Here is an 18307-nt window from a genome sequence, read left to right on the forward strand (position 1 = left end):
ATCCTTTCGTGCTTCCGTCGGTCCATCCGTTTGTGCTTCCGTCCATGTGTCCGTCAGGTGGTCCGTGCTTCTGTTCATCCGTACGTCCTTGCGTCTGTGCCTCTGTCCGTGGGCCCATCCGTCCGTGTGTCTGAATGCATGGATGGACATAGGGAGGAACACATGGACGGACCGAAGCGGGGACGGATGAATGCACGGACGAATAGACGGACGCGTGGACAGTTGGACACACGGATGGATGGGTGGATGTTCGCGCCAAATTATCATCATTAACTTCGTGGATAGGCTGTGAAAATCACTAACGCCATCTAGTTATATTATTCCCAAAGACATATATACACAACGCCATCTATTAAGCTAGTCATAAACTATAGGTGTCTACATAGGGAGAAGAGAACGACCCACGGCCTAAGGAGTTTCGCCTTTAAAAAACTGAGGGATGCTTGGCCTTTAAGCGATGAACGAGATAGTGATAGTTTGTCCCTAGTGCATACTACAACCTTTTAGTGCATACTTTTTATAGTGTGGTGTTACTCGATAAGTTTAAATTGTGGACTACTACAATGTAATAAAGTTGAAAGTAGCTTGTGTCAGTGAAGTTTTCTCATATGCTATGTATTGGGCAGCGTGCTTTAAACCATGAGTAGTTATGTGCATGAAACCTTCTGGAGTGTCCTGCGCACCCATAACGTGGTCTTAGAGGAACAGGCGCAGTAACGTGTGTGCCTTTTGCAAATGAGTAGCCGGCTTTAAAGCATGATGTTGGTACGACGGCTTTAATCTCTCCCATAGTAGAGTACCTTGTGCTCTAAATCGTTGCCCACTTTTTCTGAACACATGTTTTGATCCGTAGCTATGTACGATTGAATCACGCAATGTTGCTGCAATAATACGTGTGGTATTGTGAAGCCTGTATACAGGACGCATGTGTTTGTAAAGAATCACCGTCATTTTCACTGCTTATCTAAGCAGGGGAAGTTATTTTAACTTAATTTCTAGCCGACGCATGGCCGTGGGGTAGAACACCTGCTTCCCACACAAACTGTCTGGGTTCTATCATTACTCAGACCAGCAAATTTCGATTATTTATTTTATTTGTATCTTTCTCGATTTTTCAGCCATGTACAAGACTATAATTCTTCTCTCGCAACCAATGCTGCAATTTCTGGCAAACGAGCTTGTTAAAAGCACCTAAGGGGGCACTTGCCCATTTCTCGTGGCTTGTAAGTACACTCCTATTCAACGCATACGACGAAAAGGTTTTCTGATGTAAATGTTTAGAGCCACATTGATTTCATTGTAGAAATTTGGGGGCGGGGGTAAGATGGGTCTACTTTTATCTCTCCCACGAAACGCTATTATTCATGAGCCCCCGTTTGCTGAACTATAAAAGCAATGACAGATGCGATTCGTGATCCATGTTGGCTTTGCAGCGGAAGTGCGCCTATCGAAGCTAATAGCGTGGACAATTCAAAAGCGACATTTTCAATCACCGTTGAAAACACAGTTTCAAAGTTTAAAACTGTGTTTTGAACAGTGATTGAAATGAAAGTTTGATCTGCTTACCATGGGGGAATGAACTCCAAAAATGACAGCAGCATTTAAACTATGTCGTAACTATATGGACAAAACATTATGCGAACAATTAGGTTCAGAATGCGTTGCCTATTGGAAATGTACAGGTGTTACATAGCGAAAAGCCTAATATCTGAAGTTTATATGAACGCTGTTCTTGGTATGCCGTAGTATCTGACTGTCAGTGCAGCGGAATTTCATTGGCAGTCTCTTTTTTTTTTCTCGCATTTTCACTATCACGTTTTTATATTTATCCGCACTAACACTATTTCGAAACACCAGTTCACTTACCGTTCAGGGCAATGCGGTGGCAGTGCTTTCAATAAGACATCGAATCGGTTCAAAACAGCTTTTTAAGGTCAGCGAAAAAACATTCCTGTTCACCTGTCGTGTGTTTAAGCCAATTGGTAAACAGTGATCATACTTCAAGCATTCTTTGCAAAAAAGAAAAGAAAACCAAATACAGCACTTACATATATTTGGTTGTCAGAAGTTTTACTCGGGGAATGGAAAACCATCGAGATGAATGGATTTTAATCTCTACAGAAAAAATGTACATTAGTAAAGGTCTGATAAAAATTGGACAGTGACCATCGCACTGTCAAGTGATTTAGTTCTTTGGAGTCCACGTGCTAACGCCAAGAAATGCATTGACTGATGGCGGTACCACGTGATTGAAATTTCTGTTTCTCCACCCGAAGCAGACGTCAAGCATCATCGCTTGATTTCTTCCTTCTTTTACACAGCTTATTAACCAATTCCTACGACCAATGTGACAATTCACGAGTCCCGCTATCATATCGCCATGCGTGAGAAAACACTGAAATAACTTTTCACATCGGGCTTCAGTAAATGCATCTTTTGTGTCTGCACAGTGTCGCTTAGAGACGAAGCAAGTTGTATGAAAAGTGCCATGCATCTAAGCAAAAGCAGTCGCAGTGCCTTCACTCTGAGTCCAGCTGCCAGGAAAGATAATGCCATGACAGCAACCTTTAGATCAACCACCGTCGTCTTTGTTTCCAATGCGCCCCACGGTTTTGGTTTCAACCACGGCAACTTCCTCGTCTCGAGGCCCAGCCTGTAGTTCTCCCAAAAATCCAGTATCTGCTGCCTCGCGCGGGGCCATGACCCAGGACCATGCAAGCGGTATTGGTAGGGCAGGCATGGTCCGAACACGCAGGCCCACGCCAAAACTGGGTCAGTCAGAAGAAGTCGGCCCAGCCGAGGCTTGCAGCCCACGAGCTCGGCCATTTCGTCCATGTACTCTATCCAGTCAACTTGCCGGGCGTGCCTGCTACCTGGAATGTAACGCTCACGCACGCGCAGTTCCCGCTGGTCCACGTCTTCTTCCATGACTCGGACAGCTGGAAGGGCATAGCGTCCCGCAAACACTCCAGCCACCCACCTGCTTTGCATTTCCGAAATAGGGAATAGGCTACCCTCGGGTTGTACGGCTCCAATGAAAGCAAGTGTTCCTTTTTCCATAAATGACGGGAAGACGTACTTGTAGAGGCGCACACGATTGTCGCGGACAGGAAGCACAGAGTCGTCGATGAAAGGGAAGTGTGCCGTGTACCCGGTGGCAAGAATCACCACGTCGACGACGGTGGCGACCTTGTGGTCGTCCTCGAAGACGACTCCGTCTTCGGTGAAGCACCGCACGTCACCTTTGACCACAACCGTTCCGTTCAGAATCTTGGAAGGAAGCGCGTCACTTATGGTGGCGTGCTGCCCATGAATGCGGTGTTGCGCTGCTAGGTTGTAGAGGGTGTGGTCAAAGCGCTGGTTGGCTTCGTGTTCACCCACGCTGCACACAATCGAGTACGGCAGCAGGTGGAAGAGCCAGTTCCAAGAGCGCCTCACGTTGGCAGTGTCGAAAGGCTCACCTCGTGATGCGACACGGGGGATGGTCCAGCAGCCACGCCTAGTGCTCACGTACACCTGCCGCAATAAAATAAACTCCCATCAACACATAGTAACAACAATGGTTTCCATCCTTGTACAGTGCTCGGCGATCGAAACACAGTACTCCGAGCGTCTGCTGCTGTCGGTAAGGATGATGGTGTAGGCGAGAAAGTCCACAACACATGGTAACTGCATCCGGCTTAAAGCCGCTTGGTAAGTGTTTTTTAGGGGCCCCAATGGAGCGCTGCTTGCCATGATTTCAGAACACCACGCTTACGTGCTGCACCGCGCGAAGTGGATGAACTGTGCTACAAAAGATCGCAACGCTCCGCTGGCGCCATCTAGCACTACCGATTGAACAGCTCTTTGTCGGGTGCAGTAACACGCATCGCGAGTGTTTTCGTACTCACCGTCGCTCTCACCACCACAGCCCACAGCTCCAAGTATTGCATTACAATAGCCAAACACTGAACGTTTTTTTCTGGTGAGACTTCACTGAGGTGTCTAATTGTATGCGCATCGATATGTGAAAGCTCAAGAATTGTTTGAGTCCATGCACACGCAAGCCGCGAAATGCAAGTCATCAGTCGACCAGACCTTGAGCCAAAATTATGCGATGACTAGGTCTGACACGATCAAATTCGCAATGATAAACTTGAGGCACTCACAGAGTCTGCGATTGCACTTAGCTCAACCGCCACGTCACAGCCAGAGTTCCCAAGTCCAACGACCAAGACTTTAGCACCGACGAATCCAACGGGCCGCTTGTATTCCCTCACGTGCATCACGCGACCTCGAAACCGATCCTTCAGGCCGGGAAACTCGGTCTTGACGGGAGTGTGGTCGTAGCCAGTGCAAACCATGACGGCGTCGAAGGTTTCCACAAGATCAGTGTCTTGCTCGATGTCATGCACCAGCAACTCCCACCGTCCCGTCTCATCGTGATCAGACGTGGGATTTACCTGCACCATGCAAAAAGCGTCTTTATTTACGAAGTTCTTGAAAACACAATTTTCGCAGCCAACATCTGTTTGTATTATCCACTTCAGGTCCGAATCACAGCGTGCACAAGATGCAGCACTATGTTTCTGTCAGGTTTATCACAAGCGCTGATTCGCGACTGTTTATTTAGAGGAAAAAAAAAGAACATATAAACTCCCCGTACTTTACACTTGACGGCTTTGAAAGGTATATTCCGATCTATAGCTCCACTGCCCGTTCCGTAGTACAGAACTATATATACACTCAAGTACGTTATTCCAAATGATAGTTTGTACCGTTCACGGCATCTGGAGGCGCTACTCCGAAGTACTATATATCAGACGACGTGGTGAAATACCACCACGCCATTCGATAGTATTTAACTCATAAAAAGGAGAATGCCGAGAACGAAGTAAGAATCTGCGTTTTTCTGATATGATCACTACGTCTCGGTTCGTCGAGCACAAGCTAAACCTGCTGCCGGCCAGAGAAGGATTTAGGTCGTTTTAGGAAAAGCATGCAGTGTGAAGTGAGTATCAGTATGCCATTTTATTTGACCGCGCGTACGTTGCTCTGACAGTGCAGACGGCAAGTACACTCACAAAGCGCTTAATCCTGTTTTCTTATGTCAATGTCTAGTTCTTACACTGCTAGAGCCCCTTACCCCATTGCAACATTTCAACACGCTCATCACTGCAGCTGTCGTTCACTTGGCTGCGCGGTTTGAACGATATTGTCAATGTATTTTCCAAGTAGCCATCGCATGAGCCACAACGAGCAGCTAGGATTAGCAAACGACCATAAAATATATCTAGTAAAACTTAGCAAAAGGCGACTGGCACAGACAGGCACCTAATAGACTCAGACGAGCGCTTGCATTCACTTACACCGCTAGAAAAAGTATTGCGTAATATTTGAAGCGCAAGCACATCACCCCCTTAAAAGCATCGCGTTGTTATGCAGTTACTACGATTATAAAAGCGGACAGAAGTTGTTTAAAGTTGGGCAATTAGGACCACTTGTAGCTAAGGCGCTTTACAGTACATCAGCGTTGCGCAAGTCAAAGAAACACCATTCATTAAATCCGATAAATAATTAAGTGACGGTGGGTGGCTAGCTTGTTCGAGGCCAGCAAAGAGTTAAAGACCTATTTCTTTGTTTTGTGTTTGTGTCTGACATGTATATTCGGCCTATTTGGCACAGAAAGATTGCAAGACCAACTGGTGGAACAGTCAGTTCTTCCAAAGTACGTCCAAGTACACGTCTATGAAAATGGTAGGTCCACCTATTGAAACGCTGGAGATCCAGGCTAAACACTCTTTTTTCTCGTTCTTTCCGTGCGTGTTATTTATAACGTTTGCTGCGAACGTACTGTGTCGCTGTCGCTGACTTGTTTGCTTGAAACCAGGTTGCCTCTGAAATGCACTGTTAGTCAGAGAGAGACGGCATAGCGGGTGTCATGCATTGTGCCAATATATTTGAATAATAATCCACAAATTTTACGCGCCAATACCACGATACGGTTATGACGCCCGCCGTAGTGAACCATACGGGGGTGTTAAACGAGCACTGCGTGAATGTGAGCACTCTATAGTGTGTTCATAAGCGTGAACGGACCAGCCACCGCACACGGACCACCAGAATTTTGCCTTCATTGAAATGCGACCGCTGCGACCACAGTCACACCTGCAACCTCCATTGTACACCCACACATTTAATAGATACGGAGAAAGGACTTCTTTCGACGTAACGTTCTTTTTGCGCATATTAATCCTACTAGACTTATATAACCTAATCGCGGATGATTTACTTGCGTCTCTATATGCAGAGGGAAGATGGTACGTACACTAAAAATTATCGGACAGCCACCGCTATGCACGGAAATTTGAAAAGCAAAGTGGCGATGAAACAATGCCCAAGCACCGTCGTGGGCGTCCTTGCGCAAACCTCCTAATGGCGGTGGCTTACGTAAGTCCATTAAGTTCTTCACCTGCTCATCGTTGTCGTAAAGGGCACCCCCAGCCCATCCCCTTCGTTTCCAAGGCTAAAACAATATTCTACAAAGCAGGAAGCGTTGCGCCAGTAAGAGAATATGATTACCAGCGATGTGCACGCATCTTTGAAATCCCAACTTGGCTCTGTACATGGAAATCTAAATCTACGCACTCTCAAGTTCTTGGGCTTCTTTCATTGTTTATGTGACGACGATGACGAATGCGCAAAAAAAAAAGAATTAATCACGCACATTGGCACGGCCGGTCAAAACACGTCGGATACAATCAACGTTCGACGTAAAAATGAGGTGAATGGAATTCGCTTGGGAGCGGCCACAAAAACATTGCTATGCTCATTGTGTTGTGCGTGACGGACAATTTGTCACCGAATGGCGTGCTACTGTCGGCGGCTCATAAGTAGGCAACAATAGAGAGGTTTCTAAAAAGAAAGAAAATAACACGAGCCTTCGAGCCATAAGGAAACGAGGGCAAGCTAAGCTTGGCGTGTGCTGATGATAATGATGACAACGCCTCAAACATGCTTCATACCCACGCAGGGGGACCGGCCATCAATTGATTACAATATAAGTTACTTTTTCAACATTGAATACCAATAACCACAAAAGAAAAACAACGCGTAAAACGGAAAGAGTGCGATAACTGCTTTTCACCCGTTTAGATCAGCCAGTAAAGTCGTTATCTTGAAGAGACATTAGCGTTATTAAAAAGACACCTTTTATGATAAATTTTTGCTGCAGCACTAAAAATACTCACACAAGTAGGAAATTTAAGTCTGCCTAATGTAATTCATCTTTTTTCTTTCTTTTCTCTCTTTATCTTTTTCTTTATTCGGTTCTTTCTTTCGCATTGTGCAGTGCACCCTCCAGACAGCTTAATTTCTCTACGATGCGAATAGGATCTCCATTCTCGCGCTTAGCAACTCGACACTTCAATTGCGACGGGCAACAGCGACCCCATCCATTCCTGCCCAGGCTACATCCAGGCAACATCCAGGCAACAATGCAACGTGGTGGCGTGAAATGACAAGTGGCCTCGACGAAAGATCTAATTGTCATTCCTTAATATGTAAACGTGAAAAATAATCGAAGCAATTGAAACAGACAAGTGGAGTAATAATTGTCTCTGTTCAGTTGCCCCTCGGTATCCTTCTCCAAGAAAGCGCGCCTGCACCTTAGTATATAACCACATACTCCTTCTTTTTGGAACTTATTATCAGCACCACGTGTTTTTAGTTGCTTCTATTACTATTAATATTATTTTTGTTGTACCCATCATTGTCATTGCTATCAGTGTCCATGTGCGTGTTCTCGTACGTAAGCTGGGTCATCAGAAAATAAATCATCAGCTCTAGTACAGCGCTTGCAGTCGGCTCCTTTATGTGTGAGTGTTTTTGTATCCTTCTGTGCGCTGCTCCATCAAAAGATCGAATTGTCATACAGCAAACACAAGATGGTCTCTCACGATCTAGAGGTCATTATTAATTGAAAAACTGCGCATGCAAATACGTGTGTGGTCAGCACACCGTAGTGTCGCATTTTGTGTATACGCGCTGGCCTGTTCCGCGTATTCTGCCAAGGACGCCGTCACTGGGTGATGTGTCTAATAAAACATTCACTTTAAAAAAGTCTGGCAGAAACTCTACACTGCGAAACTCAATTCTGAGTTCCTGGGAATAATTATTGGGAATTACATTATTTAACCAACGTATGGAAACACTAACTAACCCCTTCCCACCTTTTACGTGCACAGGGTAGCATACCTGGCACGCGTCTACCCTGCCTTGTGTTTAAACCCTTTCTTTTTGTCGAAGTAAACACAAATCACAGAGTCCTTATATGAATTATGTAGCGTTTCTATTGCGCTAATGTTGCACTCGGCATATGTTCTATTGAGATCGAATCGAATGTCACGCACAACTTTTTAACGGACTTCCTCGCCGCTCTTTCTCTAAACACGCCATAAATGTAACAATTGGTTACGCTTCGCATGCGTCTTTATCTGTTCTCTGACTGCGCACTGCTAAACCTTTATCTTCGGAGTGACAGAGAGAGGTAGACATAGCGCACGACGTAGAATGAGTAGGAGGAGATGAGAGAAGTAATTTTATACATGGTAGGGTAATGTATAACGAAATAAATCTGCAAAAGCGGGAAAAAACGCGCGACGCAGCGGCGATACTCGTAGCGCCCGTCGCAAGGAGGTCATTGTCTTTTGAGCATGCAGGAAAATCATAGCGTTGTATGGGCGGAAGTCGCACCGTCCGCTCAAGGACGACACCGCCGCCTCCGCTGCCGCTCGCTGCAGAGAAACGAGAACTTGGCGCTGCAGGCTGGCGATTTGAGAATACAGCGTGCAGCTTGGCGAGGCGAATGTCGATATGGGTCTCACAAAATGACGGGTTTCATTGCAGGTACAGTCTGGCAGCGTAATGAAGCAACACGAAATGACAAAGACGACAAAAAAGTGAGCGTGGTTATACACACATGTATGTATGTACGTGCGTACGTATGTATGTATGTATTTATGTATGTATGTATGTATGTATGTATGTATGTATGTATGTATGTATGTATGTATGTATGTATGTATGTATGTATGTATGTATGTATGTATGTATGTATGTATGTATGTATGTATGTATGTATGTAAACAGAATATGTTGAGCCGGCAAGTTCAGCGCGATTCATTCAGGCGTAAAGGAAGACTTCTGAATGCCACCTATGTCGTCATTTAACCACACGAGTACTGCGACTGCGGGGTTCAAGTTGCGTAGTACTCTAACTTTGTTACTTAGATTTCTTTTTTTGCGAATTCTCAACGAAGTAAAAATCGCAAGTTTCTCGTGTGACCCATGTTGTCATGGTAACTTAAATATCTGTACTAGCTTGGTCGTGCGCCTAAGCGCGTGTGTGTGAATGTGCGCACGCGCGTGTGTGTGTGTGTGAGGGGGGGGGTTATGCGTGCGTGTGTGTCGCCATTGAGTCGTTGCACCTGGAGTCAGACGACATTCTACGACCAAGGACTGCTTGCACGGGCGAAAAAACTTACGCATAACTCTCAGGACGGGTATGGGTTCATAGTTTGCCGTGTCGCTAAGATAAAGGGCCACTTATCATAACTCGTTTCTGCAATAGACGGCTCCCTAACAAAGTCACATAAAAGAAGATGAGTACGAAGTGCTGTCATAACTCTCGATTTTATTCATTAATGTATTGACCAAGCATGACAGTACTAGAGAAGTGCAGCTATTATTTTGTAGTGCCCCGTTGTTAAGGAAGGTGGCGATGACAACGCGTTAAAACTCAAAGCTAACTCCAGACTATGTTTGGTAAGAAGAAACTTTTAGAATCGCAAGAAGTCACTAAGGCTGCGCATTTATTGAGTGCATGCCGCATATTCGGTAAAACTTTAAAAAGCGGTTGGCAGTAAAAGACATGAATTGCCGAAAATTCCTACCTATTCAGTTTCATGAAAAATGAAACATGGAAAGTCACTGGCTCCAGCGATATTCGCTATTCTACCATTTCTCGTCACTTCCCGTCTGCATCTTCTCTTAACCATCTGTCTTATTTGCACATCTCAAACTGACACGTAACAAAACAAGCAACGTAAAAAAAGAAGTGGACAGAAACCAAATTAGAAAGGTGTGACTATCCCTTAATCGCGAAGTAATACAGAGTTACGATGAGCCAAACTGCTCTGTTCAACACACCCCGCTTATTGTTTGACTTGAACCGCATGCTTCACTATACTCTAGAGGACTGCATGGGCAGCGCAGTTAAATAGTGCTAATTCGTTCCTTTGTTCAGCCAATTATAGGCACCAAGAAATTCTTATTTGACTCAGGTCCCACCTGCACCTGTAAGCTGACCCCTGAAATCTATGCAACATGACGAGGCCCATTTTAGCACCGATATTCACTGGGTTACTGTATGACCGGTTCTTCGGCCTTTAGCAACGTCATGAAAACAACATCAAGTAATCAGGTCGTCATAGTCAATTAAGGAAGTACAAGTTATTCCAACCGTCAAAATGACATCCATCATCAAACTCGTGTTATTGAATTAAATCGCACGTGCAATTATACTAAAGGCCTTATGCATACGCGTGCGCTCTGATTATGAATGAATCGTGAAGGCCGAACGCACTCAATAACTGTGCAGAAATAGTAATAAAAAAAGTCGTGTGAGGCAATGAAAACACCTTGTGCGCTCAATGTGGGTCTCTCTTTCTTTCAACATAAAACGCGTATGTTGACCCATTTCATCGATGTTCCGCTTGTGGAGCAGTTGTGGGTCACACATGTGGTACCATAACCTACCTGTTCACTCACTTACTCCTAGCAGGACGAGAATGGCGCCCAGAATGAATAGTCATTTTAGTAAACACTTTTAGCAACTGTAATGACTGAACAGAGAATTATTTTAAATTACAATGTATCGTTTCAGTACCAGTGACAATTCGTGTACCACTGCTGCAGCTATATATATATTCTATAGTTACACTGGCTTTCTTAGCTGTATTTTCTCGTACTCGTGCGTGCGCGCTTGGGAAAGAAAAAGTGTTGTCTAGGATGAGTAAGAAAAAACTCTCACTACTTGCGTGTTTCCTTGTAATTTTTTCTTACCGAATCTAGCGAGCAGAAAATGTTTTGCTAATTTGCATACAGGTTGTTCTTCATATAACTGGTGCAATTTGTTACTGTTGTGACTTTGCTGCTGAGCTGAAAGTAGTCCACTGGTTCAAATATACTCGAAGAAAGTTCGAGAGAGACAGAAAGAAACGAGGCAGGGAGGTCAACTAGACCCCCGTCTGGTTTTCTACCCTACACTGGAGAAGGAGATAAACGACCGAAAGGAGAGAGAGGGAATGCATCATGCACTCACTTGCGGAAGAAATAAATTCCAAGAGCATACGTACTACGAGTGAAGCATTGAAAACGAGGTTGCTAAGGCAATCCGTACTTAAGTGTTCATGATGTACCAAATAACGCGTTTTCTCAAGCAAAAAACTTCGCTGTACAGAGCTGAATTAGGAACTGCTTGATAAGGTCATAAAACGTAAAATCAACTAAATATTGAAAACAAAGTGCAAAAATGATTAGCTGTAAGGCGACATCGAAGAATGTGAAAGCCAATGGTCTCAAAAAGTTGAAATTAGCGTGCTCACTATACAAACCAAGTAGAATGCTTATTCACCCGCGAACCTCCCGAGGGTATCATGTAGCTTTTTCTATAGTTAAAGAGGGTCCCCTTCTAATTTGACGTCAATGACATTATCCCCCCCCCACCGTAGTCACCCGTAAAGCTAGCTGTCGCACCGCTCACCTTGGTCACGGAGTGCAAGCAGCGTACGTAGCTGCGTAGGCCGAAAGTGTCGGCGTAGTCGTTCAGGTACTGACAGACGAGACTGTGATGCATGTAGTTCGGGTATTGCGACGGTGGCGGAAAGTCGCTGAACGCCGACAGCTCCTTGCTGGAGTTGGTCGTAGTGGAGAACATGACGGACGCGACGCCGTCCACGTTGTGCTCGCGGTACGTCCATAGACCACCGAGGTCCTCTGTCTTCTCGTAGCACACGGCATCGAGGCCTTCTTCGAGGCACGCCTTGAGGGCAGTCAGGCCACTCGCCCCGGCCCCGATCACCGCCACGCGAACCATGCTGGTCAGAGTTCGAGTGACGGGCTTCCCAATGCGAAGACGACTGTCAGTTTTCAGACAGGGAGAGGAGGGTAAGATGGAAGGGAAAGGAGGTGCACCACCAGAGTCAGTCCTTCTTGGCTGCTCCTCACAGGGTTAGCAGAGGGTATAGCATTTACACTGGAAATTGAACGGCGAGGTTCGTCGTGCTGTGGCTCTCTTCTTTTTTTTTTTCGGCGTTTCCTACTGCAATAAAGAGGCCCACTTTCAGCTAACTGCCATTTGCACAACTTGCACAGACACTGATCAGAACTTTTTCACTTGATAGAAAATGCACCAGTGGCATGTTTGTGGCAGAGGGTCACACCGTCGGGGTAAAAGGAACGTACATTCTATGACCACGTAGAAGTCGCCCTACGACACTTCCGTTGCATGGTTCACAGCCTTCGCAAACAATAACGGCATGCAGTTGGGCGTGCCGTCGGTTTTTTGGCTTGATATATGGATTCCAGGACCACTCCAGCTGGATAGTGATGAAGCTTACAATGATGATTCCTGAAAAAAGCTTGTGAGTTGAGTAAGTATAACGAATCCAATGGCAATTGGCGTGAATTCAGAAAACTATCCGGGTCATTTTGCAGTACCAGTCCACAAGAAGAGGAAGCTATTGACTCTAAGACTCAGCCAAGAGCAGGTAGCCACCTGATCTTATGATACCACGTTTTACGTAAAAACTCCGGACCACTCGGGCATCGCTGCTTTTAAACGAAGCAGCGACGAAAGCCCGCTTCTCGTATAAACTAGAAAATAAGGCGAGCACTCGTCGAGTCATTCGAGTGCTCTACAAGGATCGAGGAGGAGGAGAGATCTAATTGCGTTCTTCGTCTTCGCGTGCGTGTCAAGTCACGTGCACGACAATGCATAGGCGTATGGAACGGGCATCTCGCGTGAGGGCTGTTGAAGTCTGTTATATGCGCGATTACTGACGCTCAGAACAAAGGGTCTGGGGAGAAAACAAGGCGGTGAGAGTTTCGTCCGCGCACCGGCGGACTAGAGAAAAGAAGAAGGCCGTCCACAGCTTCGAGGCCACCGTACAAGTGAAGTAGGGAAGAGAAAGAACGCGTAAGAAGACAAGCGCGTGCCGTAGAGAGGAGTAGCCATGGACGGCACAGCCATACGGCAACAGCGAAACAGGGGCTTCCTTTGCAGAAGTGTTTACCAGGTGGTCTCAATTTCAAGGCTAGTGCCAAAAGGAAGTGGAAGGGTGACATTTGCTTTTATCGAAGATCTCGATCAGCGCGCATGCTCGAAACGTGCTCGCTATCTTTGTAGACATTATTTCGACTAGAACTGCTCAATATTTGGTTTTGTACGGGTTTATTTTGAAAGGGAGTTAGCTTTGTGCGCTGACCCAGTTTCCGGTCCTGGACGTTTAGAAGAGAGAGCATGCGATTCTGGTTGACGCAATATGTGAGTAGCTCTTGAGGATTCCTCTCTTCTGGTGCGGCTACACTTCATCTCTTGCACGTTTCCCGAAGGACTCGGCGTGATTGTGAATCGCTTACCAAGGGAGTGCCGGCCGGCTGAAGAGGTGTCGTGTTTACGCACCTTTGAACGTAAGAAGCCTTAGCGCGCAGGTGTAAACAATGCCTCGTTTGGCTCGGATCTCCCCTCCTCAAACGAACGAGGAAATTTTCGCACTACACCTTCGCGTGGAGGCTTGGCGCCAGCCCAATTTTGCGTTAAGGTAGAAGTAGTGAATAGGAAAGCACGACGTTAACTTCACTACAGTAACACCATGGATCTATACGTCGCATTGCAAATGAAAATCAGGTTGATAGAAAGTGGGGGCTTTCCTTAAGCTTTCCGAAGCTTTCCGAAGCTTTCCTTAAGCTTCGCCTTCAAGTGTTGAACGCAATAGCAATATCTTACCCTTATATAATGCGGACTTCACTCATTTAGTGCATACATTTTGTTGTACGATGTTAATCGATAAGTTTAAGTTACGGATTACTACGATGCAAATGATAAAGTTGAAAGTGTATTGTGTCAGTGAAGCTTTTGCATATCTCAAACTGACACGTAACAAAACAACCAACGTAAAAAAAGAAGCGGACAGAAACCAAATTAGAATTATATGTAATGGGTAGCATGCTTGAAATTACGAGCCATTATTCGCGTGAAATCTTTTCGAACTTGATATGCCCCCACTGCGTGGTCTTAGGGAATACGCGCAGTAACGTCTGTGCCTTTTGTAATGGTGGCTGGCTTTAAACCATGAATTCGTTAAGATGATCGCAATTTCTGACAGCCAATATTAATGGGTGTCAATAAAGACTTGTACCACGTAGTATTTCTGCGATATTACATCTACTGTGAAGCCTGTATACAGGACACGCGTGTTTGTGAAGCATGAACTTTATCTTCACTGCATTTCTGGGCAGAGGATTTTATTTTACGTGTGCTGCCAAGCAAGCAAGTGGCTGTGTAGTAGAACATCTGCTTTCACGAAAGCAGCCTGGGTTCAAACCTGGCTGGGATCGGAAAATATTTATTATTTGTTTTATTAGCTTCATTAATTATTTATTAATTCTTTATTTGTTTGCATATTGAAATATTCATTTGTTTAATTATCTTCATAATTTATTAATATGGGGGGTTTAACGTCCTAAAAACACTTTATGATTATGATAGATGCCGTGGTGGAGGGCTCCGGAACGTCAGACCACCTGCGGTTGCTTAACGTGCATCCAAATCTCAGCGCACAAACCTACAGCATTTCCGCATCCATCGGAATTGCAGCCGCAGCAGCGGGAGTTTGATCCTACGACGTGCGGGTCAGCAGCCAAATAGCTTAGCCACTAGACCACCTCGGCAAAGCTTATTTGCATCCTTCTCTTTTTTTTTTTTTTTTTGTCACGAATAGCGGAAGTGGGCCAAGTGCGCATCGCCTTCTGAACTGCTAACCAGCTTCGGTTCTCGCCGCTTTCACCCTGCTCTTATACAAAATAAGTACAGCCTTCATGCATTCAAATGAGCAAATGAAAGCATGCAGATGTTACAGTCATTAGTTTGTTGTTTTTCGATTATTTAAATAATTTGGCATTTAATGAATTCAGACACTTTTTCCCATCCCATGAAATCCAAAATAACGATATGTTACGGTAGAACATAGAAATTTTTTTTGTTTTTACCTGAGCTATAATGTCTGAAAACTGTTTTAATATCCAGTACCAACCTCAAACTATCATCTTCTTTTCTATGCTTGCCATACGCTGTACACAATTCCCAGTTCCTTTGTTAGTTTTCAACTTCAAGCTGCACGTAGGATTCAGTAACAGGAATGCCATGGAGACAAGTCGGGTCAAGTCAAGTCAAGTCAAGTTCCTTGAGTATGTGGCTCACAGCCACACTGGACACATGCTCTCTGACTCGTTTGCCTTCATCTTTCTAACGAAGCTTTCAGCAGGGCCGGTAACAGAGAAACGCAAATCACTCCGTTTGCATGCGCTGGTGAAACCAAGACTTGCTTGAACTCGTTTTCTGTTCAAAAACAAACGTCTCGCGTTTAATTCACTCACAGCAACGCAGGGCACGCACTTTTCTGAGAAGTGAGCTGGGTTTTTGCTGTAATTGTAGAAGCCCCGACCCAAGAGCGTGCGGGTGTTGACAATTTAAGGACGAAGCGAGCAACAGCACAAGCTTTCATGCGTGCCGGCTGCTGTATACAGGAAAAGCAGCCTCAGTTCTGCTGCATGTAATCGATAGGTAAATGAGCCTGGATTGGCGTTCTTACAATATAGGCGCAATAGGCGCAAGTGTGCGTTCAAGGCTTCGGGATCCCCCAATGTCGGCCAGAGTACGAGATGGTTGCACTACATGAAGAAGGAGAATGAGGCAGTGCGTCCATAAAATGAAATGTCGAGCGACTCAAGCGCGCTGGAGAAAAGTGACTGCGGGATGGGTGCAAAACTTTATTGGGATCCGGCAAGAGGTACGTTATCGAACAGCGGGGACTCTTCCATCGGGACCACCAGGCCAAGCCTGTCAGCCACGAGGCGGGCCTGTTGGATACATGTTGTACGCACAGGCATATGTTAAACAGCAGTATATGCTTTATACAACAACTTTTTTACAGTTGCGTGACGATAACAACAACATGGGCAATACCATCACCATTAGCAGTAAGCTGATGTGCAGCACTGGCAACGTAGACAGAATTCAGTGAACGACGCTGAAGTACACAACTGACCTTACCCTGACGTGACGCACGTATTATGGGAGTAAAGATGCAATGTTTATGAAATTACACAAAATATAAACATATAAATTATAATGTAGATCGTGGGTGCATATTTGTATACGAAGCCTTGCGAAAGCTTCTATTTTCCTTTTTTTTGTAAGTTCTATGCGATTTTATCAAAATAGATTTACTAAAGAGGTGAGCACATGGCTTTTTGGAAAGTTAGCATCTCGGGTAGCACAACACGGCTGACGCAAGTTTTGTCATGCGATATTAAATGACGCTACGAAAATGAGCCGCTAATGCGTGCGTTAGCAAAGTCCCTACATTGGTTTACGAATGGTTGCGTCGGTATTGACATGCAGCCGCGGCGCTATCGTGAATAGGCATTTAAAATCTCTCCTTACCTATCGCAACGAAATTCTGTTTTAAATAAACAATGCGGCTGCTTCAGAGCGGAAACAATAATCTAATGACGTTCCCAATTCAAGGTCCGAAAAAAAAAAAGATCATAAACGCAGGCTTCGGACAACGTTTATCACTGCAGCAAGCAGTCGCTTGAAAACACTAAAGAGAAAAAACGATCTTTTTAGCGCATTAGTACATTACTCTTTAGCACTACTAAAATCACCGCGCTTGCCACAAGAAGACGCTTGGCGAGCGATTGATTGATATGTGGGATTTAACGTCCCAAAACCACCATATGATTATTAGAGACGCCGTAGTGACGGGCTCCGGAAATTTCGACCACCTGGGGTTCTTTAACGTGTGCCCAAATCTGAGCATACGGGCCTACAACATTTCCACCTCCATAGGAAGTGCAGCCGCCACAGCCGGGATTTGATCTCGCGTCCTGTGGGTCAGCAGCCGAGTACCTTAGCCACTAGACCAACGCGGTGGGGCACTTGGTGAGCGAGAAAACGGCGTAACACCAGGTGTTGCCTGGCGACTGACCATAATAACAATGATAGAAAGTAAAACAACCGAATAAAAACATAAACTTAAAAATCACCGTATACGTAACAACCAGACCAGGTTATTCTTGCATAATCTCAGCTCACCCCCACCGTGATAATTACGTTTGAATCTTTAGCAGTTGTGTAGGCGCCACCACTGTTCTTACTCGAGGTGAGATAAACCAGGAACAAAGCGGTGCAGATGCATCATTGACGTCATTGCATCCTGTTTGGCGCCGCCACATGATTAAAATACAAAAGGATTCCGGAGGTAAGAAAAATAACATTAGTTTACGCTTTTGTTTTTTTTTTTTTTTTTGACGAAAACAGCACGTTGCTTCCGCGGTCTCCTATGGCAAGTGTCTAAATAAGCACTGGCGCTTGTCGTGTTACTGTAACGATGTAAAAGGCGGCTGCATTAGCCTTGAGGGCGCTGATTCCGTGCGAAAGGTATTTTTCTTGGGTTGCGTGTTCTCAACACTCAGTTCGGCGCCATTCAAATTTGCATTTCGTATGAGCTCACATGGACACGTGAGCTGCATTTAGCTTTCGAGTGTATACTGTATGAAGGTTTTGACGGTATCACGAAGTACAGTTGTCGGGCTGTCTTAGTTCTGCTTGGTTTTCTGTTTTACACGAAGAAGTGGAGCAGAACAACATTCCGCAGTCCGTCACATTGAAGAGAATAGAGCGCTGCTGGAGGTCCAAGCTGGGAAGCAAAAAAAAAAAAAAAGAGCGTGCTGGCGTATACTAATTGGGTGTTATCTACTCCAGTCTTGGTCAGTCTCCCATGGTGGGAATGAGATACTTGCGTGAAGGAAAAACAGCTCCTAGTGCATGCATGTATACACCTTTGGTTTCAGCATCAGCAGCGTTTTGTGCGTGTTTTTCTCTTGTGGCCATTGTGTCCTTGCTTTGTCTCTATAGTGGCACTTACGAATTTTACAAGGAGATGGGACAGCTTGGTTTAGCCGGCGGACATGCGACAGCGTC

General features: G+C 45.2%; 1 protein-coding gene across 1 annotated transcript; it reads right to left on the reverse strand.

The window, feature by feature from the left end:
• Positions 1-2049: 2049 nt before the first annotated feature.
• LOC119171919 (flavin-containing monooxygenase 5) lies at positions 2050-12319 on the reverse strand. The gene is made up of 3 exons (XM_037422810.2): positions 11804-12319; positions 4149-4442; positions 2050-3516 (listed from the first exon to the last, which is right to left on the reverse strand). Exons 1-3 carry the CDS (start codon positions 12134-12136, stop codon positions 2371-2373), a joined length of 1773 nt encoding a protein of 590 aa, XP_037278707.2. The 5' UTR covers positions 12137-12319; the 3' UTR covers positions 2050-2370.
• Between the last annotated feature and the right edge of the window lie 5988 nt (positions 12320-18307).

This window comes from Rhipicephalus microplus, unplaced genomic scaffold (assembly GCF_043290135.1).
Source record: "Rhipicephalus microplus isolate Deutch F79 unplaced genomic scaffold, USDA_Rmic scaffold_120, whole genome shotgun sequence".
Classification (NCBI taxonomy): Eukaryota; Metazoa; Arthropoda; class Arachnida; order Ixodida; family Ixodidae; genus Rhipicephalus; species Rhipicephalus microplus.

Bases quoted from the DNA above. Each gene is read 5' to 3' on its own strand.
- LOC119171919 (XM_037422810.2), bottom strand. From the start codon at position 12,136: ATGGTTCGCGTGGCGGTGATCGGGGCCGGGGCGAGTGGCCTGACTGCC. The intron at 4,443-11,803 runs GTGAGCGGTGCG...TGCATGGTGCAG, and splicing joins GCTTGCACTCCGTGACCAAG to GTAAATCCCACGTCTGATCA. The intron at 3,517-4,148 runs GTGAGTGCCTCA...TTATTGCGGCAG, and splicing joins TAAGTGCAATCGCAGACTCT to GTGTACGTGAGCACTAGGCG.